Source organism: Camellia sinensis, chromosome 4, assembly GCF_055761805.1.
Source record: "Camellia sinensis isolate YWXY chromosome 4, ASM5576180v1, whole genome shotgun sequence".
Lineage (NCBI taxonomy): Eukaryota > Viridiplantae > Streptophyta > Magnoliopsida > Ericales > Theaceae > Camellia > Camellia sinensis.
The window spans coordinates 22,529,699-22,556,413 of record NC_138964.1 but is presented as its reverse complement, the minus strand read 5'-3'; the positions used below and the strand labels follow the sequence as shown (position 1 = coordinate 22,556,413).

The window sequence follows — 26,715 nt, the reverse complement described above, 5'->3', positions numbered from 1 at the left end:
AACCAAATCCAGAAACCAGTCTATTGTACTTTACATTTTTTCTAGTTCTTTACCTTCCAGTCCATTACTTTCCCACACTCCATTTCAGTTTCTTAGGAGTAGTTCTAAGTTAGTCTGTTCATTGCTGTAATCCCCTTCAAAGCTGTGGAAGTGTGAAGGTACAATTGTAAACACTTGTTTACTTAATGAAATTTATTTTCTGACGCTATTATCTCCATCCTTCTTTTACTATTATGATTAGTTCTTTTGAATTTTCTTTAAAAGAAGCCACCAGTAAAAGTCCTCTTCATTTACGCTAAAAGAACTTTGAAACAATTGTCTAATTAATTGGTTGTCATTTATTATTTCTGTCAGGACTTATTGATCTTTGTTGGTATGCTCTAATTACATTTTTAACCTTTGAAAGTCAAAAAAACCATCAATCTCCCCTTAACCATAAAATTACTAAGCACCTTCCAGTGTCTCAAATTTTCAAAGTTTTAATAAAATAAATTTGTTTTAATATTTAATTTAAGATCTTAAAAAATTTTGAGTCACTATTGATACACAGTAAGAAATGTTAATTGTAATATATGCTACGTCACTTTTGTTAGGTTTTTGTAATTGAAAATCCCGTTTAACAAAACTCATTTTAGTTGTAATTTTAATTCTTTTGTTTCAGTGAGGCTGTGGGTGTTTAGAATCAAATCAACCTCGAATAGTGCCTGAGTAGTGGAGTTTGTGCTAACATTATGTATCTTGAGCATTCTCTATTTGCCACTTCACTAACTATGCATGGGGATTGAAACCAAAATTGTTTGACCACTCAAGTAGTGAAAAGGAGCATCCAATATCTCTGCCTGCAAATTGAACTTCTGAGAAGCAAGTTTTACCGCTCGAGCAGTTGGCCTATATGTTGTGCACCACTTTTACTCACACCGCTCAAGCGATGAAGTGTACACTCGAGCAATCTTCGCGATCTTGTTTACTATAAAGTGCCTTGTTTGCTGTTTTTATTGTTGAACCCGTCCAAACTTTTAGAGAGGAAGAAAAAACAAAGTGTGTAATATTGGAGGGTGTTTTATAACTGTTTCCTTGATGATTTAAGAGTGATCGACGAATCTACGAGCTTCATATTAACTTCATCAAGGGGTCATTTTTACTGTTACGTCTACAAAAGAGAGAGGTTTTTCGGTGGATTTCGGGGAACTTGGGCCTGAAGCTTTAGTAGATTTCAGAGTGGTTTATCATCGTAGATTCGATATCAGCATTGTGGATTCAACATTAGGCAAGGCAATTTTGAGGTAAAGACAGTAGTGAAAGAGACACATTAGGTAAGTTCAATTCGGGCGTGGATTCGCTAGGTAATTGATGGTACATATGTGTAATTCCTTTTTGTCTTCGTAGTGAATTGTTTTGTGACTTTGGCTCGTGATTTTTTTATCACAATTGGAGGTGCTCCAATTGTGATTTTTTCCATGTTAAATCGTTGTGTCAATTTGTTATTGATTGTTTGATTATGTGTAACAACCCTCACCCCAACTTAGTCATACTTGCATACATTTATGTGTGATCTTGTCTTGTCATGTTGCATTTGCAAATCTTGCCTTGCTTTGCTTGAGTGTTGCTCGCATACTTTGTTCTTGCCTGGTGTGTTGCCGAGGTCATCCTTAGCCTAGTCACCTTTGAACCCCTTTTACACTTAGCAGTACCTTGGAATCACTTTGGTTGACCTCCATCTTCGCCCTGGCATATTGGCAGAGATGTCACTATCTAGGCTGATATGTGCAGCACCAAGGCCGAGATGTGTATTATCTAGGCCGAGATGTTGTCCTTGCACCTAAGTGATTTTGTTCCTGGATTGGTATGACCTAGACCGAGGTGTGGCACATCTAGGCCAAGGTGTGGCACAGCTTAGTCAAGTGTTGTCCTCCCAAGCCGATGTCACTATTACCCTACTTGCCGAAGCTTTGTCCTTAGCCGAGATTATCACTTGCCGGAGTGCTCTTACCGTTTAAGCTTGTTGAATACACTTTGTCATAGTCTTGTCTTGTCATGTCAGTCACCTTTTGGTGAAGAGCCAATTAGCCGATGCCACATGTCCCGGCAAAGGGTTAAGTCAGTGACTGTTGAGAAAACATATCATTTTGTATCACATCTTGTCTTTTAGAGAGAGAAGCTCTAGGGAGAAGAGGAAGAAGTTTTGAGTGAGAGAGTAGACTTCCAAGCTTGATCGTTGGAGTTTGAACCGTTAGATTCGAGTTTTGAGGTTAGAATCTTAATCTACTCTTGTTGTTCTTATTGATCATCTAGTTGCATTGCACGATCGAATCTGTTCTGCATGCCATGCATTGATTTAAAGCTGGTTTTAGAAAGAGAAGTTAGTGTTCATGTGTTCTTGAAGAAAAGTCTTGTTTTGATCCGAAAGTTTGTATCAAGAACCATGTTTTTGTGTTTGTTTTCTTAAGATCTTCAAGTATGGGTGCCCAAGTCTATGTTTTCGAACTCATAGCATAAAATCTCAGATTTTTGTAATAACAAACCATGATTTAAGCATGCATGTTCTTCATCTTCTTCATCTTTCTGTTCGTCATGTTCTTCAAAGGAAAACCCAGATTTTCCCGACTTCGCTTTTGAATGTGGCCGTCGGGACCACACCTCGGCGAGAAGGTGTGGGACCTCGGCCAAGACCTGGTTGGTGCCCAGCATGTTTTCCCGTGATGAGAAACAGTGTTTGTTGTGGTTCGACTTAGTTTTGAAGAATGTCGGGATCATTGCATTCATGTAAAGCTTGTTTTGAGAATGCATTTCATATCCATCTTTGAGCATCTCTTCTTGTCTAGTTGAAGTTCCTTCAGTAGTATTTGCCATGTGATTGTAGGTCTTTGATCTTTGCCTTGAGCCTACACCCGAAAAACTATGTGAGTGGTATTTTTAATAAAGCTATGTTATAATGTTTTGATAAGCTTTGCTTTGCCTTGTTTTGGAAAGTGTTTGATCAAGCATGAATGATTATCCCTGTCTTGTGTATCAAGTATTAGCTTTGTTTTGGATGACATTCTTGGAAAGTCCCTTGTGCTGGAGGACTCTAAACTTTCGCAGTACAAGTCCTTTTCGTGTTAGAGGACTTTAAGCCTTTCTAACATAGGTCCTTTTGTGCTAGATGACTCTAAACTTTTGTAGCACTCTTGTTCGAGATATCTCCCTTGCCACCGATGGCCTTGTGTGGGTGGGTCTGTCCAATTGATTCCGGGTCGATTGTTCCCTTGTTTTGCCACTGACGGTATACCGCGTGGGTTTGTTTGTCCGGGATGTCATCATTTTGTAATATGTTGATGCTAGTAAGCATCATTTGGAGCTTCGAAGATTTGTTTGATGAACGTGGTTCATCCCTTGATTTGTAAAGTTTGATATGTTTTGTTTTGAAAGACTTCGGCTATTATTCATGCAAACCTTTATTACTTGTACCATTCACTGAGTATCCAAGCTCACCCTCTCTATATATATGTTGGTGATGAGCAAGACGGCGGTGACGCCTAGATGTGTTTTACAAGCTTGTTTTGGATTCATGTTATGTCGGCTTGACTAGTTTTATGTCGGCAATCTTGAAGATTATGCTTCTCGACTTGTAATGCTTGTATTTTGCATACGTCGGCTTGAGAAGCCTTTTGATCAAGATGTAACGTGTATTTTGTTTATTAATCAACCGATTGTAAAACCATATTTTGTATGTCATTTCATTTGTTCTAAGCACAGCTCTTATGGACCACTTGGATTTTAATTTATTGCTTCCGCATTTGTAAGCCCCATATTTATATCCTGTTTGTGTGTGTGAATCTTTGAAAGAGGCCTTTGGTAATCTCGGATTACTGGCCATCACGGCACCATCCTACTAGGGGCGGTTTGGGGTCGTGACATTAGGATTGGTATTCATTATTTAAAATTGAAACATAATCACAAATCAATATCTTGGGAATTTTAGATTTTTCAACTGTAATATAAAAGTTATGAATATATGTAATAAAAATATTACAAACAACATAATACCGCTTTTTAAAGATGTGTTTTGTAGCTCCCACTTTGAAACATTTGTACTTAAGCTTTAATTTATACGGGGATAAACTCTCTTTCGTATTTCATCTCTTCATGCTCGTTCATACTTTTCTTTTGGATCTCCTTTGCAACACCATTTTCCTTCGAAAATCCCTCATCCCCATAGCATCATCACCACTCTACTAGACTCCAATCTCCTCCAACACAACCTTGAAATCTGAAAATCTAGAGTTTTGGATCTCTTCAACTACTCCACCAATCTCCAATCTCTAACACCAAAACCCCCACATTCACCGAAACCCCCATATGTCTGAGTTAGAGAGAGATGAAAAGAGAGATGAAAAGCACTATAAGAGGAGAGCCTTATAAAATAGAGAGGATCAGATAGAGATGAAAAGTCTGTGAGAGAAAGATCGATGGAGAGAGACAAAAAAGAAGAAGGGTAAATTACACTTTGTCCCCATTATGTTTGGTACTTCCTCACTTTGATGCTTAAAATTTATTTTTTCCTACTTTGACCTTTCATGTTTCAACTTTTTTTTTCCCAATTATTCCTAAAGCTAATTTTTATTCAAGATTAGACAGAAAATGACACGATAAATGTCACATAATATAAAAATATATTATTTTATTAGGATTTGAGTTTATGTTAGAGGTGTAAATTATATATAATAATATTTTTATACTATGTGACTATCAATGTATCATTTTATATTTAGTTTTGAATAGAAGTTAGTTTTAAGTGTAAATTGGAAAAAATTTTAAATATGAAGGACTAAAGTGAGAAAAAACAAGCTTTAAAGACTACAGTGAAAAAATGACCAAACATAAAAAGACCAAAATGTAATTTGTCCAAAAAATAAATTATAAGATAAATAGATACAGCAAGAGAGCCTTGTTAAACTCGTCTCGTTTTAAATACTCTTACAACGACTATGTTTACTTTGAATATATTATATATCTATCTTTATATATATATATATATATATATGAAAGAATTTTTATTTTTCCCCTCAAATTATACTTCTCTGATAAATTTTACACTTAAACTTTTGATATTGTTAATTTATCCCCTCACCTATTTAAATCATGATCAATTTACCCCCCCTCCCCACTACAACAAATTTGAGTTTTAAAGACAAATTTTTTGGGACAAAAATAATGTCTGCAAGAATCATGTTTTAAGGACAAAATGAAGGAATTTTAAAAAATACACATTTAATCATGTTATTACCTTTTTGAAACAAGTCTGTTTGGTTGCAAAAAGCGTCGTACACTTTCCTCTACAATTTTAATCGGTCCCCAATAAACCCAAATCATACATTATTTTATTTTATATATTCATTCTTTGAACTAAACAGTCGGGACACATGAAAAGAATGTCCTTGCTCTCTCTCTCTCTCTTTATCTCAAATCTGTAATCTGAAATAGCCTAATTTCTCTCTCTCTCTCTCTCTCTCTCTCACAAATGCACTGCATTTCTTTCTATCTCGCAAATCGGTGGTTTGTTGATTGCTTTTGAGATTCAATCCCTAATCTCGACGACAATTTCATCTCCGAGGAGTATCATAACATCTCTCTCGATAGCGATTTCAGTATCCAGGTTTGATCGATTAATTGATTTCAGTCTCATATATTTAGTTTTTGATCTGTTGTTCGCATTTGTTATTTGAAAATGCTTATTTATGTGTTTAATGTTTGTGTTGATTATATATTGTCATAATATGATTCTTTTTTAATACGTATTTGTGAGTGTTAGATTTGGTGATTGTGGATATGATAGTCGATTACTCATTTGAGCTAAAATGTGAACGAAATCAATGATGCTGTGGTTTTGTATTGGAGTTTTTGCTTTGTAATTTTGGTAATTTGGATTTGGTAGTTGTGCAATTGAGTTTGTTTCTGTCACTATGAAATTTGCTCACTAGAGCTTTATGAATTTGAATCTTTGCCACTGTTTTTCTCTTTACTGTTAAGCAATTTTCTTTCTCCATTACTGAGAATTCAAGTATTTTCAACTCTTTCTATCTCCCTGCAATATTTGTAATTTATGAGTTGGATGGCTATTTAACACAAAATTGTTTGGGTGAACTTTTACTAGTGTCAAGTTGACAACATAGCAATTCAAATTCCAGAAGATCCTAAATTGTCACGTAGCTAGTTATTGGTATTTTTTAATTTAAAATCATGAAGTCATCCTTGTTTCAATCTCATAGTCAACAAGAAAATAAAGATGTGTTCAGCCTTGATTTTTTGTTTAATAGATGGACAAATAGATCGTGTTCAATCTGCTTCAATTATTTCAATGTCACCTTTGCAAATTGTTTTACTATGAACTTTTGTTACCTCTTTCCCCTCTTTATTCTTTAGTTGTTTTGCACCATGGATACGAGTTGGATGCAACTTTATAATAGAAGGTCACCTCAGTACATTGATGGGGTGAGGGAATTTATCATGTTTGCTCATGATCATATGAAACTAGGGGCAGATAAGATTTGGTGTCCATGTTATAGATGCAACAACCATATTCAAAAGACCATAGAGGAAGTCGAAATTCATTTGTATGCATATGGGGTGGTCACGAGTTACACTAGGTGGGTGTATCATGGGGAAGGGTTTCAGTTGAATGACAATGATGACTCACGAAATGAAATTGAAGAATATCTCGATGATGTGACAAAAAAGTCAAATAACCCCAATACTGAGGTGCGCGAAGTTATTCATGAAATACGAAGTGGAACAACCACATTTGGTTATGTGGGAGAAGCATCTAGTAGTCGTAATTGTGACTTACCTAGTAGTTGTGGTAGAGAAACAAATAAATTTGCAAGATTAATGAGGGATACAGAGCAAGATTTGTATCTGGATTGCCAACGATTCTCCAAGCTATCATTCATGGTTAAGTTGCTACATTTAAAGATATTTAATAGATGGAGAAACAAATCACTCATGATGTTGCTGGAATTGTTGAATGAGGCACTTCCGATTAGTGAAATGCTTCCATGCTCTTATAATGAGGCTAAACAAATAATTTGAGATTTGGGCCTCGATTATCAAAAAATAAATGTAGCAAGAACGATTACGTACTTTTTTGAAAGGAGTGTAAAAATGAAGATAAGTGTCTTGCTTGCAATGCGCCAAGATACAAAGTTCGTATAGATAAAGGTATAGGTAAAAAGATCCCTCACAAGGTTCTGCGATACTTTCCTTTAAAACCAAGGCTACAAAAGCTATTTGTATCAAGGAAGATGGCTACTGATGTGAAGTGGCACAAGGATACACGTGTAGAGGAGGAAAATATATTGCATCATCTGGCTGGCTCTGAAGCGTGAAAAGACTTTGACAAAAAAAAACGTGAGTCATTCACTAAAGATCCTTGAAACGTTAGGCTTGGACTAGCTAGCAACGGTTTTAACCCGTTTGGAAACATGAGTAACTTATATAGCATATGGCCAGTTTTTCTTGTCCCATACAATTTACCACCATGGAAATATATGAAGGATCCATTTTTTATGATGCCTTTGCTTATTCCTGGGCATAGGGCTCTCGAATTTGACATTGATGTACTTTTACAGCCATTGATAGATGAGTTAAAGGAGTTATGGGAGGTAGGGGTAGAGACATATGATGCATCAAATGGTCAGAATTTTCCATTGCATGGTGCATTGTTATGGACCATCAATGATTTCCCTGCGTATGGTAACCTATTCGGTTGGAGTACTAAAGAGAAATTAGCTTGTCCTTCATGTAATGAGGATGCATCTTACCAATACTTGCACCATTGGATGAAAACTTGTTACATGGGACATTGTTATTTTTTTTTTTTTTTTGCATAATCATGTTTTACGAAAAAGCAAGGCATTCAATGGTGAGCCAGAGCTTAGGTCGAAACCCAAGTTGTTGTTTGGGGAGGAGGTTTTGGGACAATTGGAGCATATTGCCTCGACAGTATTTGGAAAGATAGATGAATGTGGGAAGAAGCGAAAACGTTCTCCTCAATATTTAAATTGGATAAGGAGAAGCATCTTCTTTAAGTTACCTTATTGGAAAACCCTTAAAGTTCACCACAACCTTGTGGTTATGCACATTGAAAAGAATGTATGCGATAGTGTGATGGGAACATTGATGAATGTTGATGGAAAAACCAAGTACACATACAAGGCTCGTCTTGATCTAATGGCTATGGGTATAAGGCCTGAATTACACCCAAGGCAAGTACATGGAAAAACTTTCCTACCTACTTCTTGATTTATGCTCTTTCCAACCGAAAAGAAGAGTTCTTATGAATTCTTGAGTACAGTTAAGTTGCCAAATGGCTATGCATCAAACATATCACATTGCGTGAGCACTAGTGATTGTCAAATTACAGGGTTGAAAAGCCATGATTGCCATGTTATCTTGCAAAGATTGCTTCCTGTTGCCCTACGTAAATGTTTGAAAAAGGATGTGAGCAAGGCTTTAATTGAGCTTTGCTTGTTTTTTATGTAGTTATCGGTGAAGACATTAAGAGTTGATGTCTTATAACAACTTGAGAAAGATATCATTTTAATTTTGTGCAAGCTCGAGAAAATATTTCCACCATCTTTTTTCGATATTGTGATCTAGTTATGCGTACACTTATCACGTGAAGCAATCCTTACAGGACCAGTGCAATACTGGTAGATGTATGCATTTGAGAGGTACATACATATTCTTAAGGGCTTTGTGCATGACAAAGCTTGTCCAAAAGACTCTATTGCTGAAGGTTACATTGATAATGAGCCTCTTAGTTTTTGCTCTATATACTTCAACGAAGGTGAGACAAGATTTAATAGACCAAAATGGAATTATGATGGGCCTATTGAGGCTACACAAAATGGAAATATTTTTGTATTTAAGCAAAAAGTATGTGGACTAGGAGCTGTAGTTAATGATGTGTAGAATGTAAAAGATTTGAAGAAAGCTTGATGGTGTGTGTTGAATAGTTGTGATGAAGTTTAACCGTATGTGAGGTAAGTAAACCACCATATGATTATATTTTCTTTTTGAATTCTACTACTTTAACAACTATGTGTCAAATAATGTTGTGTAATAATTTATAGGCAGCACATGGATGATCTTGAGAGCCAAGGTTTGAAGAATGTGCAAGAGAGGCTAGAATCAAAGTTCCACGCATAGTTTCTAAAATACATAAGAGCTATAAATTTTTAACCTTATTTGTGCATTTAAATAATGTAGTTAAGTATATGCTAATACATTTCACATCATAAATGAAATTAGGTCACAAAGCAACAACTTGAAGGGACCATGGACACTTCCAATCAACTTATGAACCTAGCTCAAGGTCTTAATAGTCGAGTGACCCACTACAGTGGTTGCATTATCCATGGGACCAGATTTCACACTCAAGATTGTGAAATGAACCGAAAAAATCAAAATAGCGGTGTGGTTGTTAAGGGTGACCATAAAGGAGAAACTATTGATTTTTATGGAGTTATTAGATATATGGTTGAGTTGAAATACCTAGGGAGAAATCGGGTGTTCCTCTTTCAATGTGATTCGTGGGATGTTGGCAATGAAAAAAATGGAATAAAATTTGATGATTATAACTATAATAGTGTGAATGTTACAAGAACTTGGTACAAGGATGAACGGTTTGTGCTAGCATGCCAAGTTGAACAAGTATTTTATATAAAGTCACATCACAAGTTTCACACTCGGATACTTCTAGCACACATTGCAACACTGATGGTTTGTAAATATTTTAAGTTTATGTTTTGTTTTGGTTGGTGGTCTCTTCTTTTCAATCCATAAATTAACATGATACTTTTTCATTGTTTCTAGTAGGCACATCCAAGGGTAAGAGAAGACGTGGGAAGTCAAGAAGCCTTAAATTGGCCAAGCTAAAAAATCAAGAGGTGCGACTGCCTATTTAGATTTGTAAGGTTAGTGAACGACCATATGGTGAAGCATCTGAAAAATTTACCAGTGAATTAAAGATTGTCACTAGGCAATTTGCCCCACAAAATGTGCCCTTGTGGACCGATATTAGTGAAAAGGATAAAGAGACATTGATTACATGCCTTTAGGTAAGAGGTACATTATGTTGGAAGTTTGAACCAATATCTTTGAACCCATATCTGAATGATGATGTTCTAGACTTGGTTTCTTGGAATGAAGATAATGACAGTCCTTGTAATTTTTTTCTTGTTTGGTATGACAGGAATGTTTTAAGTTTACCAATGAACCCTATGCTATTGAATCTATCCTCAAATTGATGCATGACCGGTATAAGAACTATCGCCATGACCTACAACAATGCTTTAGAAGTTTCCCCACAATGGAATCTGCCCTTGCGGATCTACCTGAAAATATGGAAAAATAAGTGTAGAGGTTCTTGTGCGAAAAGTGGTCTGGCAAGGAATGTAAGGTATTTTTGTAATCTTGTGCTCATTTTCTGTCAATCTGTTTAGAAAATCAGTGTATTTTTAGCATTGTCTTATTTTATATTAAATATGATGTATTCCTTATGTTGGTTAAATATTTGGCACTTGCATATATTCTTTATGTTGATTATTGGTTTGCTGATTTTCAAACCTCAACTTATGTCGGGAACATGGTATTTCGTAAGGCAGTTATAACTGTTTCACTTGGTGATTCATTTTTACAAACAGCTTGGTGGAGAAATTAGTGATATTGTTGAACTTCATGACACTCTATCACTATAATTTTAAGCTGTAATTTGAGTCAAAACAGAAGTGTATCCAAAAAATATCTATTGACGGCAACTAACATTACTTTTCTTGCAAAAATTCATGTAGATGAGAAATGTTTAATAATAAAAGAAACCCTTTGTACTCTAACTTATGCATTTAAAAATGGGTGAGATGTGATAAGAACAAGTTGAATCAGGAGAAGTTGAAAGTCCTCCATACTACTGGCTCAAAGGCCTTTAGAAAAGTGCAATATGGTGAGGTATTAATTATAAAATCTATAATTTATGTTTTGCAATTGTGATTGAACAACGTAATCTATATTGATGTTTATAGTGTGCTATAAATGGCACAGGGAGACCATGCCACTAGAGAGGAACTTGGACTTATTGCGTTGTACAAAAAGACACATTTTAGTGAGAAAAAAGAGGCATGGGTGCATGCTAATGTTGAGGTTAGACATGTAAGACATCAGCCTTTATGTACTTTCATTCCTTATATCCTTAATAAAATGTGGATGGATACTTAGTTTTATGTCAACTAATGAATATTGTAGTACAAGATTGAAAAACAGCAAGACAAAGCTATTGAACATGGATCTGGGGCACCTTATTCTGAACACTCGGTGATGAAATGTTACACTGTGCAATCGTTCAATTTCATAAGCAAAAGGCTTCGGTTTCAAGCTGTAAGACCTAAACCTTGCACCCCCTTTGAACCAAAACCTTATTTTTTCTAGCCTAACCACTCAGAGAAGAGCTGGCCAACAAGTGGCCGGCAAGCCATTTTCATATGGCCGACTATACCTCTTCATGGCCTGCTGGCTATGTTCGGCGTAGCAGATATTTTGACAGCAGCCAGTTGTCCCCATGTGCATGTCTTGCACCAACGGTCTCTTTACAAATATTTTTGACATGAGAACCTATTTTTCTATAAATACAAGGCCTCCCATCATGGTTTGGGGTTAGAAAATTTTGCCAAGAGCCAAACTTGCCCAACACACTTCCCTTCTCTCTTACAATATACATACACCTTCTAAGCTTAAACTTGAGGTTTTGCTGAGATTCTTGAACACAATTTCAACTACTTGAAAATGTCTAGGTTGTGGTTTGTTAACTAGGAAGCTCTTCCTCTCTTTCAAGGGGTAATCTTTGAACTCTTTCACCTTTTTTCTCTCTCTTTTTCTTGCATTTTTCTACTGATTTCAGTGCTATTTTAAGCTTAATTATGTGATTTAAAGTCACAAAAAGCGGAGGGGTTAGCCACCCTTCCTTAGGCCTTTTTCCATAGCTTGTTGCTTTGCCTTTTTTCTACTTTGTTTCTTTTGGTTTTGGCTACTATTTTTTGGAGTTTAGGGATTGTTTTAAGTGTTTATTTAATTTATGCTTTGAATATACTTGTGTTGTTGTAAGTCCTCATGGATTTGGTGTATAGGCCATAGCTTCAAATCCATTTGAGTTAATAGTCTTTTCTTTCATCTTTTATAGCTTTCATGTACATATTCATGTCTTTGTAAGTTTTCACAAATCATGTAAGTGATTTAAGAAAAATGTGTAAGTGAACACAAATTCAAGTAAGTTAATGTCCAAAATTTGACAAATACAAAATGCGTAAGTGATTTCACAAAAATGCGTAATGGAACATAAATCTGCATAAGTTAATTTCCAAAATTAGACCAACACTAAATGCATAAGTTTTCACAAATCACGTAAGTGATTTCACAAAAATGCGTAAGTGAACACAAATCAGCGTAAGTTAGTTTCCAAAAATTTAAAACAACACAAAATGCGTAAATTTTCACAAATCACATAAGTGATTTCACAAAAATGCGTAAGTGAACACAAATTCGTGTAAGTTCCAAAAATTTAGACCAACACAAAATATGTAAGTTTTCACAAATCACGTAAATAATTTCACAAAAATGCGTAAATGAACACGAATATGCGTAAATTAGTTTCTAAAAATTTAGACTAATACAAAATGCATAAATTTTCACAAATTACGTAAGTGATTTCACGAAAATGCGTAAGTGAACACAAATTCACGTAAGTTAATTTTCAAAAATTTAGAGCAACACAAAATGCGTAAGTTTTCACAAATAACGTAATTGATTTCATAAAAATGCGCAAGTGACCACAAATATGCATAAGTTAGTTTCCAAAAATTTAGACCAACACAAATTGTGTCAGTTTTCACAAATCACGTAAGTGATTTCACAAAAATGCGTAAGCGAACACAAATCCGTATAAGTCAGTTTCAAAATTTTAGATCAACACAAAATGCGTAAGTTTTCACAAATCACATAAGTGATTTTCACAAAAATACGCAAGTGAACACAAATCAACGTAAGTTAGTTCCAAAAATTTAGACTAACACAAAATACGTAAGTTCACACAAATTATGTAAGTGATTTCACAAAATGCGTAAGTGAATACAAATCCATGTAAGTTAATTTTCAAAAATTTAGAGCAACACAAAATGCGTGATTTTTACAAATCATGGAAGTGATTTCACAAAAATGCATAAATGAACACAAATGTGTAAGTTAGTTTCAAAAAATTTAGACCAACACAAACTACGTAAATTTTCACAAATTACATAAGTGATTTCACAAAAATATGTAAGTGAATATAGATCTGCGTAAGTTAGTTTTTAAAAAATTAGCACAACACAAAATGCGTAAATTTTCACAAATTATGTTAGTGATTTTATAAAAAAATGCATAAGTGAACACAAATCCGCGTAAGTTAGTTTTCAAAATTTTAGACCAACACAAAATAAGTTTTCACAAATCACATAAGTGATTTCACAAAAATGCGTAAGTTAACATAAGTACGAGTAAGTCCTTAGAGAACACTTTTATTTCACAAATACGAATAAGTCCTTGGAGAACAATTTTATTTCACAAAATTACATAAGTTTTTACAAAGTCACGTAATTTGTATCACTAAACTCAGGGTAGTTAACACAAAATGACGCATAAGTTTGTTCTTAAAAATTTTCAACAACACAAAAATGCGTAAGTTTTCACAATTGAAGTAAGTGATTTCCTAAAAAAAGTGTTAATGATCACAAATACGAATAAGTCCTTGGAGAACACTTTTGTTTCAAAGAATTGTGTAAATCTTCACAAAATTGCATAAATCTTCACAACTTATGTAAGTGATTTTTTAAAAAATACGAAAGTGATCACAAATACGTAGAACACTTTTATTTCGCAAAATTGCGTAAGTTTTCAAAAAATCATGTAAGTTGGGTCATAAAACTCAGTGTAGTTAGGACAAAATGACGTGTAAGTTTGTTCCTAAAAAATTTCAACAACACAAAATACGTAAGTTTTCACAATTGATGTAACTGATTATACTTTAGAAAATTGAGTCTCTTTATTTATTTTATTTTTTTTCAGTAGTAGCTATTGTTTGTTTAATGAATAATTTACTCTCTAAGATAATGGATAAAGGAAAATAGCAAGTGGATTTTTTCCTGGTTTTAGAACATTGGGAGGCATGATAGTGTAGACACCCTATTTTTGGCTACCTGCAAGGCTCGAGCGCTTTGCCCGCTACACTCGATGATGAAAGTGGTGTTGTGCATGGTTCAAGGTCTCATCGAAGGGGCTATGATTAAGCTCCGAAACAATCCCAAACCTTCCATATTCCCACTATTTATACCCCAGAAATCCATTTTACACATTGTGCCACCTTGTGCTGAGTCTGAAGCAAAGAAACAGAGGATCACATTGAGGCTCGGCCATGCCTCATTGGGAGCCGGCCGCGGCTATTGATGGTCGGCCATGGCTTAGTAGCGAGAAACATTGCTCTGGGCAGAGGCCTGCCAGCTATCCATTTTTGAAGATATTTATGACCCCTCTTGCCCAAATTCTATAAAAACGAAGTTGTATCTCTATTTTGAGGGTTGAAGAATTTCTAAAAAGCTTATACACCTTATTGAGAGCTCCTTCTTCTTGTGCAAACAACCTTTGAGCAAGCTTACCACCTTGAACCTATATCCATACACCATATACACCTTCACACCTTAGTTTTGGAACCTTAGTTGAGCTTTGAGCATCACAATTCAAGCTTAAGAGTGTATTTGGACTTAGTTTGATTCATAGCAAAGAGCTTACCTTTCTTGAGAGGTATAAGCTTACTATCTGTTTTCTTGCTCTCTTTTCTATCATTCGCTATCAAGTTCTTGTATTTTTGTATTATTTTGAACTTCTTTTAAGTGTCTAAACTTAGGTTTGGAGAGCTACCAAAGGGTAGAGAGAGTTTAGCACTCTTTCTTACACCTTCACCTATAGCTCAAACCCTTGTTTTTACATCCTTTTCTTTGCTTTCTAAATTGATTTTCAGATCTTTAAAGAGGCTAAAAATCCTGCTTTGAGGTTTCAAAAGTGGAGGGGTTAGCCACCCCTCCTTGTTCTTGCTTACTAGCCTTATTGTCTTTCTTTGTTGTTTAGCTTTTTAGACTCTTTTCATGCACTTTGAGGCACTATTTTTTACCTATTAGGGGTTGTTTTAGGGCTATCCTAGGTTGTTTAATTAATTCATGCTTTGATTAGTTTGCTTATTGTTTCATATGTTCACATACATAGCTTGTTACATGTTGTTCTAGCTTTTCTTTAAGTAATTTCCATGTTAAGAACTTTATTTTAACAAGCAATCTATCATCAATTTCTTTCATTTGAGAGTTGTTTTAATTGGTTAATGGTTATTCAAAACATGAACTAGAAATCTATGCTTAATGGCTTAATCTCTACTGAGGTTCATTGTCGCATAGTCTCTTTTTCATGTTGAGAATCACTTCCCGTTTGACGTGTTTCTCACTTAGTGGACGTAACCATCATCTTGGACAAATGGGTTAAAGAATGGCAAAGACCAATGAATTTGGCTTAAAATGAGTTATATTGCTTGGACTCGGCCGGACGTTATGCCAAGTCTATTGTGTCAAGAGCTATCACACATCAATTCATGGTGTTTTTGACGACCCTTGAAGCGTCTATACTCCACCCTTTTGAGTTCATCCCATGATAAAAGGGAGGGATGGTTATTATTCATTACATTCATTGAATTTTGTCCAAATTGTAACCGAAATCATCAAGCAAACAAATTGCTCATTGATGATTTTGGAAACGATTCCAACCTTCTCTTGAGGCTTTCCCATGACAGAGAAGTGTGAAAGGGACAAACAGAGTTCAGAATAACTCTGTCTGCACTGTTTTCACTTCAGAGCACAAAACAGGATTTTGCATAAAATTAAAGCACGGTCGGCCTTATTTAGGCCCGGCTGGGCTTTATTAGGGGCCGGCCGGCCATCAATGTTTGGTCAGCAGTATGTTTTGTAGAAAACAGAGGGTAGTGGCTGAAGGTGAAACAGAGTAGGCCTAAACAGACAGAGCTGTTCTTGGACACTGTGCATGCAACCCTTGTGTATCCTTGCTTACATCAATGTTGTAAATTAATGCTCCGAGTATTGTTGTAATGAATTATTATTGTTGTAGTCAATTAGTCTTGTTGATATCATTGTTGTAATTATCGTTATTGTTTATTTGTAATTGTTATAGCTAGGTTATTTCTCATTATTATCCTTGTAATAGAGTAGCTAACTAGTTAATTCTTTCCTTACTTATTCATTCGGTTTTGTAATAATTAGTTTAATTCGGACTCTCGGGCTTTGATTCGCACCCTCTTGCGTGAGGGCAAGCATGTAATAAGTTGTATGTCTTCCAACCCTACGTCTTTCTCCCTTTTACTTACTTGCTTACGATGGTTAGTATAGAACATCATTTTTCAAATTAGCATTCTTATGATTCGCATCCATTGTCTTGCATGCATCCAAGGTTTGGCTCATCATACTAACTAAATGTTTAGAATTCATTGCTTGAATACGTGCTTTATCGCATGTCTTGAATGAAATCATATACCATGTTCATAGCCGAGCCTATTAAAATTACATAACTTGTATGTGTCACATTAGTCATATTGCATTAGTTAGGAGCATGCATAGTTTCTAATTATTTTTCTTTGTTTTGGCTTGGAGTACTGGGTGAGCAATTTCGAGCCTTAGCATGATGCATTGCGTGTTAGTGTTATAATGTCAAGCATGCTTTCCATGAGGCAAAGTACTTAATTGATATATCTGCGTGAATGCCTGTGGATGAAGGCTAATTGCCAAAATTGGGACAGATTGATTAATGTGCATACAAACTCACATTTTCAATCAAAAACAATTTTCAAACCAAACATGAAATCAAAGTGTTCCAACTTTTGCAAATTGGTCTATACTTGTGTGCAACACATAGTAAAAATAGCTAATAATCGGAACAAGAGCATATAATGTAAATAAGAATCGCATCATGATTAGTAGAGGCCGATCTTTGATCGGGCAAGTGGGGTGCTCAATTCATGACCTTCCCCTCCCGTACCTAAGTTCCTGAGCCGAGACACTTTGGTGATGACGGATAAGTGGCTTTTGGCATGAGTCTCGGGTTTCCTAAATTTCCCAAAAATATTTAGGTGGCGACTCTATAATTTGGCAAAGCAGTCTATTTTTTGGCATTTTTTTATTCAAATTGATTTTCCAAAAGAATTGCCGAATTTGGATTCTTTTGAGTTTTCACTGTTTCACATTGCACCTGTGAAATCAGATTCAGAATCACGGGAGTCCGAACTGTAGGGCTAGTTGTATCCGAAAGGAGAATGAAAAGCAAGCTATAGCTAGCATGGATGTTTATAATTTTTATTGAACAATTGATTAGTGTTGGCCAATCCATCCAATCAATTGCACAATTGATTGGTGGTGGACAAACCTTCCAATCGATTGGTGAATGGATTAGTGTTGGTGAAGCCATCCGATCAATTGGAAAATTAATTGGAGTGGCCAATTCTTCCAATTGATTAGTTAATTGATGCTTTTGCAATATTTTAGATGTGCGATCGATTAGTTAACTAATTTTGTTGACTTGTAGAAAAGTGATATTGGGTCTTTATAGTGTCGGTGACTGCCACTATTATGATAGGATACATGGTATTAGAACCTATGCATCATCTCCAATTCATGTATCATTACTTAACCAAGGTATATATTATGCCTTTTAAGCGGATTTTATTGTTAATCACAATTTACTAATTACCCAAGTGTTAATGTTGTTTAATTAAAATTTGTCTTAAATGAAATAAGCATTAATTGTTAAATATAAACTATTAAGAACATAGTAATCTTTATTTTAAAAGATAGTTATTGAATTTTAAAAAATAATTTATTGGTTAAATTAGTTTCAGTTATCAAATATTAATATAATTTGTGTTAGTTTGAGAATTTCAGTCGTTCCTATATGCTATTGTTTTAGCTTCCACTTACAGTAGAGAGAGAGAGAGAGAGAGAGAGAGCTCTTGAAGTTTCATTGTAGGGGAGATAATGTGAATCCATGAAGCTCCTAGGTTCTCTTGTTGTTACATTTCTCATGAATAATAAATTAAATTGCATGTTTGGAATGTAAAGGATTTAATTAAATTGCATTTGGTTTAGACCCTGTATAGATTGCTTAGGAGTCAATCTAGATGGCAAAGAAGTTAACTAAGTATTGTTTGATAGGGCAAGGAATTGATTTCCTCTTAGCACTTGGTTTTACACCTACTTGTTGTGCATTTTTGTTATTTATTAAAAAGTAAAATTCATCTTGTGCATTTTTGATGATTTTGATTTTGAACAACAGATTGGTACTTGGTGTGAGGAATTACATCGATGCCAAAAAACAGAAGGTCAGTTATTTAATAATGGAATTTTAGATTTATTTGTTATTTAAAATTTGTATTAGGACTTCGATGCTTACTTGATTTGAAAATCAGAGGAAGTAATTTATTGACAATAAAAAACTGAGATCAAATATGAGGAAATAATGATTGTGTATTAGAATTTAGCATGAACTTTATTCAACTGGATTAGTATTAAATGCCATGTGTCGGTGTTAAATTGATGGGGAACTTTAGCATGAACTTTTTTTTTTTAATTGATAGATCTAATAGATTCGTAGTATACAATAGTAGATCCGACAATATTTGAAGTTTTCAATGGCAGTTTTGGTAAGGCTCGAATTGTTCAATGTTATATTTGGTAAGATTTGAATTTTAAATAGATGATGTTAATAATCTGACACTGTTTTCTTATATGCAATGTGTACCTTGTAATTGAAAGTCTTCTTTCTTTTTTTGCCCCCCATTTTTTTTTTTTTTTTGTGGTTTATGGATTAATTTTGTAATAACCATGATTCTTAACATTTCTATCTTTATTTTGTGTGGTTCATGTAGATATTACCTAGTTGAGAAGGCAAAAGAACTCTTGGTGTAAGGTAAGTGCATGTATATTTAATTGCAAATCATTGATTTAATGGAACCTCTCCATTACAAATATGCAATGGAGAGAATGACAATCTTCAATTTTCTTTCTAGTCATCATATATTAAATCTTAAAACTAGTAAGCACATGAGATTAAGAAAGCAATTCATCTTTCAGTGTTATGAAATTAATTTTGTGATGTACCATTTTTTATGGATTAACCAATTGAATTGCCCCGAAAATTTTTAAGCCTTTTTAATTGTTGCTACTAGTGTATGTGTTTGTTTTAGTGTTTTTTCTTTATTTATTTATTTATTTATTTTGAAGTACCATAGTTTTTACTTGGCCTTTGTATTTAGACATCCATTACAAAAAAAAATTAACAATAAAAGTGATTAAATTCTTCTAAATTGCAAATGGTGCACCATCCCCAAACAGAGCATACTCTAGTAATGACTACTTGATAACAAAAGAGAAGCTGAAAGCATTTGTTGCCCAACAATAGACCGCAAATCTTTGACACAAATTTCATCAGTTATCTTGGTAACTTATAAATTGCAGATGGTGCTCCATCTCCTTTTTTGGTATCACATAGATTTATAACTCTGATCCATTCTCTACTTCTCCTTTTGGTTGTGGTGAAACATATTTTGTAATTTTTTCATCGGTGTATCTTGGTAATTTATGCTCTTTTCCCCACCTAGAAGCCAACATCTTATAATTCATTATTTAATTAGTTCATGACTCAAGCAGTTTATTTGCATGCATTTTCATATAACTTGTGCCTCTCTGTGTGATATCGTTTGTTTGTTCTTTGAAGACCATCTCTATGTCATTTCAATATATGTTCTCATTGAAGACCCTCTCTGAAAAATCTAAAATCCTAGAGATATTGATTTGTGATTATGTATCAATTTTAACCAGTAAATAGCAATCCCAATCAAACAATCAAAGGCAAATCGACATAACGATTTTACGTGGAAAAACCACAATTAGAGTGCCTCCAATTGTGATAAAAAAATCACAGGCAAAAGCCATAAAACAATCCACTAAGAAGACATAAAGGAATTACACAAGTGTACTCTCAATTACCTAGCGAATCCACGCCCGAATCGAACCGATCCCTATGTGCCTCTTCCACCACCGTCTTCACCTCGGAATCATCTTGCTCAACGTTGAATCCACAACAATGATGTCGAATCCACAACGATGAGCCACTCCAGAATCCACCAAAGTTTCAGGCCCGAATTCGTCGGAACTCACCAAAGAACATTCTATTTTGTATTGAATGAAACAAACAATCCTTTGATGTATACTTCTCAAACCATGAGTTAAACTCAAACAAACATCAAAGAAACTAGCAAAGAAGCTCCAGAAGAAAACTCTAATATCCAAGAAGAAGATCTGGAGTTGTACCCTTGAATTCTGATAGAACCACATATTTATAGAAAATAGGGCCGCGATGCTCGCTTGAGCTCAAGAATTCTCGCTCAAGCGAGGATACTACAACACATGTTTTTCCAAGTGTCTTCGCTAGAGCCACCAAAGTGTCGCTTGAGCGAGAAATGCAACTTCTCAATATTTTTACAGTCAGTGAAAACTTCTGGGACCAAACTCCTCTGCATCGGCACGATTCGAGTTGGATTCGTATCTAAATACTCATAACCTCACTGAAGTATAACAACGAAAAAAATTATAACTGAAAGGAGTTTTGTCAAACGGGATTGCCAATAACAAAAACCTAACATTCTCTATGTCATTTGGGGCTATAATTGATTCAGTATTTTCTTTTGTTATTGTAGGTATGGAAAGATGCTCTTTTACCTCTTAATTCTATAAGATTTTTTGTTTTACCTGTTGATGCTCTTTTACCGTTTGATAAGATTTGTTGTTGTTGTTGTTGTTTTTTTTTTTTTTTTTTAATCTAACTTAAAGAATTAGTTAGAAACCTTAGATTACTTAACTTTCTAGAGATGATTTGCTTCAGGGATAGTATATTTGTTTTTGTATTGTGGAGGAGGGTTGTTGTCTTTGGGGTTGATATTAGTGCTAGGTACTTTTTTTTGAAAATTTTCAGACTAAGTATCTTGTTGTAAATTGTAATTTATCACTTCAAAATTGAAATACTACTGATAATGTTAGAACTCAGAGTTATCGCTACGCCGGCATGTGTCCACTCACCTTGCATTTATATTTATTTATTTTCTATCATGTTCAAATGACATCTTCATGGTAGCTTTTTTTTTTTTTTTTCCTCCATGCTAAAAAATCAATAAAAACTAGCATCTTAGCTATTTGTTGCAGCAGGTTTATTAGCCAATTTTTGTAAACATGGATATTGTATTTTTTTTCCTTCAATAAAGGTATGGTTGTGTATGATTTGCATGACAAAGTATAAACAAAATCAGAATGAGTACAAGAAACAACCTCAATTGGAACTTTCTCTATTCAAACTTTCAAACCATTTTCCGATCATGATTATAGATGGTCGGCTTCATTTCGTAGCATTTTGACATGAAAACAAGAAGACTAAAAACTCCCCATCCAGTCTTTAATATCAGCTCAGCAATAACATATTTCTAATATATGAGAAATTTTCTTCGTTAGAACAGATTTGTTTGGTTGAAAGTAAATATCCCTTAGCCTATGTAACAAACTCAAGTTTCTGACAAAAGACAATTTTTTATGCCCCAACTGCTCTAATGTGGTCCACAACAGATGCATTTTCAATTTGGACAGTTGGATTCCATTTCCCATGAAATCTCACAATGGTATATCAATATCTATCACTTGCATCTTTTAAATCTTTATAGCTCCCCCAACTAGGGACTTTCTATCTCTCACTAGCCACTTAGCCTATCCACCACCAATGGTTTTTGCAAAATAAAAAGTCTGATAAAAATGTATGCATATTCCTTTTAAGTAGTTCACAAAATTCTATCACATACATTCACATCCTTTGCAGGCTTCTAGTTACCTTGAAAGGCCTCATTATTTATTTTGCACATGTAGCACCTATATCCTTCAAAGCTTTTGGGAAGTGTATTTGAATCCTTTATTTTATTTTGAAAATCTTTGGTGTTGTTATATCTTGGTTTTGAAGGAGTACAAACTAATTTAAACTTGTTGGGATTGTTCGTTCATGCTTGTTTACGTTGAAAAATTGTTTAGGAACTTAGAAATCTTATTCAGGGGTCGACACCAATCTTGGTGTGTCGACACTTGCCTTTTGTTGTTGGCCTTAAGGGTCGACACCAGTCTGGAAGGGTTGACCCTTGTTTATTGCTGAATCTGGAAGTTGCTTGTTGGAATTTGGTGTCGACACCAGTCTGGGAAGGGTCGACACCTTACCTGTTGCATTCTTTGCTTTTCTGTCTGAAGGGTCGACACCTCTGCTGCAAGGGTCGACCCCTACGGACTTTTTTTCCAGATTTCAGTCCGGTTTTGGGCCCTACTTTTTGGGGATTTTGACTTGATCTTTTAGGTTGACGTTGGGACTTCATTTTACTTGGACCTAGCACTATAGATAGGTCCCTCACTTGACCTTTTCTTTACTTTTTCTTCTCTTCTTCCCTCTCCAAACCGTGAGTCACTCTCTCTCTCTCCAAAATCACTTTTTGCTCAAAGATCTTTAGATCTACTCACTTGGAAGCATCTCCTCGCCTTGCTCCTTTGAGATTAAGTGTAAATCTTGCCAAGAGCTTTATTTTGATCCAAGTAGAAGTTGGTTTCGACATCTTTGGAGTTTCAACCTTATTTTGCTCATCTTTTTTTCTAAGCTTGAGGTTGGGATTTTCTACACTCTCATATGATTTTTAGCTTAGCTATTTGTTATTGTGTATAAATGGTGGTATTTGGTTGTAGTTTGGACAAATCTAAGATTTGGGTGTGAAAAGAAAAGAGGGGTTTTTGATGAATATGGAATAAATGGGCATGGGGTTTGAATATAAGGTCATGTTGTGCCAAAATGGTTGATTTTAGTATTTGGGTTGATTTTTGGAAGAAGGGGGATTTTGCCTTAATTTGATTAAATCATTATTTTGTATAAATAATTGGAATTGACATTGAAAATGTGAAATTGGATGATCATTGATATAGATGGTGAAATTGAATATGTATTATCTCACACCTTTGGAAGTTCGAATAAACTATATATCTTGAGATTGAATATCTGTTTAGAGATAAATGTATTGGGCTATCGATGGAGGATAGCTATGATTGTTGTAGAAATTACATGAGGATTAGGCGATTTAATTCTAATCCATTGTTGGTTGTCATTGAATATGACCATGTTTATAAATACATTGTATATGTATATTTGTTGGGAAGAGAAATGGGATGGACTCCATTAGTTGTTGGGAGGAGAAAGGGGATGGACTCTATTGAAAACAAGTTGGCCGAAGTGTCCTGGGTGAAAGACCCAAAATCATATATATATATATATATGGGTGCTGATTCCCTCAGACGAAATATCCGTAAAATGGCAGGCTTGAAGTGTTTATATGTATTTTGCATAATTGGGGAAAAACATTGAGTTGTAGTCTCAGTTTGGTTGTTGAAAGATAATGAATTTAACTCATGAAATGAGAAGTATAGATGAACTAGGAATGAATTAGAGGAAAATGGATTAAGGTTTGAACAACTTAGCATGATATGAATATACAAGTTTGTGAATGTTTTAGTACCGGTATTGTTTATGCACATGGTACTTATACCTTTGCTAAACCTCATATATTATGTTAGATTATTTTAACTGGGCTGTGGCTCACCCTATATGGGAATACCATTTTCAGGTGTAGGTGATATGCTTCTGCCAAGGCAATAGCGTGGATGGATTTTATTAAGCAAGAGCTTCTTTATTGGGTTTTGTTATATGTATGGCCAAGGGCTTTATTTGTAATGAGCTGTGCTCACTTTTGTGTAATCAAGCAATGACTTGGGAAGATGTAAGCCTACATGGCATTTAACTGTATGAAAGACTTTTATAAACAAACTCTGATGAATGAAAGTATTTTATTTCTGTTATATCTTTCGCATAACAGTTGGATTTATTGTATTATTTTGGGGGCGTTACAACACAAATGAACAGAAAATTGAATTTTACATCTAAAATTTGCCATTTTATAATATTTGTTAGTATTAATTTGTCAAACATAATAGAAACGTTAATGTGTAAAGTAATTGAGTTATTGAACATAAGTTAATGTAAGAAAGTTGAAAAAGTGTAATAAATTATACATTTGGTAAAAAATTTAAATTTAAAAAGAAAAACTCTCATTCAAAATCAAGAGTTCTTCAAAAGCTGATAAAGCATCCTTCATTGTAGCTGAATAACGTTTGAAGCATTGCCCGACTAGTAGTATTTTCCTGCGAAAAGAAAGTTTTATGTGAACATTAGTAAGATGGGAAACTTGTGATAGAACATGAAAGGACCTTCCAAGCAATCAAACCTTTGTTGTGGTTATAAAATAAAACAACAAAATATACAGGATTACAAGGGGAATATCCCCCAGGCCCTAGAACAGAGCAACCGAATAAGCTTAGACTAAAAAAGAAAAACAAACACTAACAAATAAAATAACTATACAAAATCAACACTAACAACAAGAAGCACTCTAGCTCTAGGCCAATACGCAACCAAACAACAGCCACAACAACCTATTTGGGAAGAACAGGAGCCACAGCCACCAGCAACTAGATGAAGACCTGGCTTAGACAGATCAAAACACAAAAGAAGGCACCAGAACTTAGGATATTGGAAAAGAGGATAACCTATGCACAACCCACAATGGAAAAGCAAAAAAACACCAAATGGAAGCCTAAAAGGGCAATTCTGAAAAAGCTATTAAAATCCAGTAGCCAAAAGCAAGGAACCAAGTAGAAAATACACCTACTCTAACTAAGGAAGAACACTCCATCCTCTTGTTCAGGAACCACATATTAGCGGATAACAAGACAAAACAAAGAAGGATATGTTGGAAATTTGGTTTTTTATAGGCTTATTTTGGGCTAACTTTGAGCCCAAAATAGAGAGGGTCCCACACGTCTTTTGGGGTGTCCGAAGAAGTGACATGTTCTTTGCCGCATGGTAAGTCACACGGTGAAAACAGTACGTCAAAACCATTTATGAGTGAATGGGAACTTGACATTGTTTTCGGGTTCATGGAATGGATAATTAAAAAAGTAAATGTGGGTTTCCTTGAAATGGGTTGTCCCATATTGAAACTTTAAGAGAGCTTGTGTTTGTATATAAGCTCTAGGTGGCAACACTTAGGTTGGGCCCTAAGGGGCACCCCAAGTTTGTAGAAGAGAGGAGTTATGGACAAAGTGAACCTTGGCTCAAACCACCACAGACGCGCCGCCGCTGCCGCCGTCTGACCAGCCGAGCCGTGCCGGATGCCATTATGGGTCGGATCAGTTCTAACATTAATTTTTTGGACAAAATTTATTTGAATTTCAAAATGTTTTTAATTCAATTTTTTTCCAAAATTTGTGTTTCTTCCAATTTCCACAACAAATTCAAATCTTTGAACAGATTCAAACTGTTTTACAGGTTTAAAACTACCCGGACAGATCCAAACTGCCCAACATTTATCTGTTCAAAACTGCCAGCAAATCTGTTGCAGTTGGAAGCAGTTATCTATTTGAAATTTGAATTATATCTGTTGCACCTGTTCATTTAAAAATCTACCTATTCAGTTTGATTTTCGGATCTGTTTGGGTTTATTTATAGTAGACCATTTCCAGTAGTTAAGTGATTCAAACAAATTGATTTTCTTGCATTTATTTTTCTCTCTTTTATTATTATTCTTCATACTAGTTTTAGAGAAAAATTCAGAAGTATTAGAACACAGGTTTTTTGTTCGCCGTACAAATTGTTTGGAGTGCTACTATAATTTGTGAAGATCATTGTATCCTGGGAGATAGATGCCATTTGTCCATAAACACCGTAGCGGAGCGAATCTGTCTTAAGGACAGAGTGTCACACACTCAACTTGATCTTTTAATTATTTATTCGATTCTGTAAAATAAATTCGATAAGTAATTTATTTTTATTTGTTTGATTTGTTTCTAGTTATTTATTTTACACAGAAGATTGTTCCAACAATCTTAAGATAGATTCGAATTATTCTGTTTATACATAATTTTTCGTTTGTTTCCTTTTCTCTTTCTTCTTATTACGAAAATTATTTTATGTGGTTTTACAAAATAATATTCTAATTGGAAAAACAAATAGTACTTATATACTGTTTGATAGATAGTAGTAATATACTGTCTATTTTCTTTAACAATGAGTAGTAATATACTGGTATCATTAACAATTCAGAATATTTATTTGTGAAGTTTATCATAAATTAATTTTGGTTTTCATAAATAATTTATGAGTGTTCATTAATTAAATTTCTATTTCGGTATTTTAATTATTGAAGTGTTACAGAAATTTAATTTTTTGTGTAGAATTAATTTGTTTAAATAATATTTTATTTTATTTTCAAATTAATTGAAAATAAAAGTTATAATTCTTGTTTCTTTTATTTTTACAGAGTTTAATTCTGTGGTTTTGGTTAATTTTCTGTGTAGTATAAAATTATAATTATAATTTTATTTTATAATTTAGAATTCATGGCTACAGAAACTACTGTTCAAACTAGTA

At 34.5% G+C, this 26,715-nt stretch overlaps 1 protein-coding gene across 11 annotated transcripts; it reads left to right on the top strand.

Moving 5' to 3' along the window:
* Positions 1 to 5,304: 5,304 nt before the first annotated feature.
* On the top strand, positions 5,305 to 24,086 carry LOC114306805 (uncharacterized). 11 transcript variants are annotated; one of them, XR_014366108.1, is made up of 8 exons: positions 5,319 to 5,635; positions 9,856 to 10,100; positions 10,235 to 10,441; positions 11,080 to 11,187; positions 16,380 to 16,443; positions 18,442 to 18,487; positions 19,034 to 19,074; positions 23,855 to 24,086. XR_014366108.1 is itself a non-coding variant. In XM_082924449.1 (7 exons), exons 3-6 carry the CDS (start codon positions 10,293 to 10,295, stop codon positions 19,046 to 19,048), a joined length of 318 nt encoding a protein of 105 aa, XP_082780575.1. In that variant the 5' UTR covers positions 5,307 to 5,635; positions 9,856 to 10,100; positions 10,235 to 10,292; the 3' UTR covers positions 19,049 to 19,074; positions 23,855 to 24,086. The 11 variants fall into 11 exon arrangements, 6 of the variants coding, with proteins under 6 accessions (XP_082780573.1, XP_082780575.1, XP_082780572.1 ...); XM_082924449.1 differs by lacking the exon at positions 16,380 to 16,443 and having other exon boundaries at positions 5,307 to 5,635; XM_082924446.1 differs by lacking the exon at positions 16,380 to 16,443 and having other exon boundaries at positions 5,309 to 5,635; positions 9,856 to 9,929.
* The last annotated feature ends 2,629 nt before the right edge of the window (positions 24,087 to 26,715 follow it).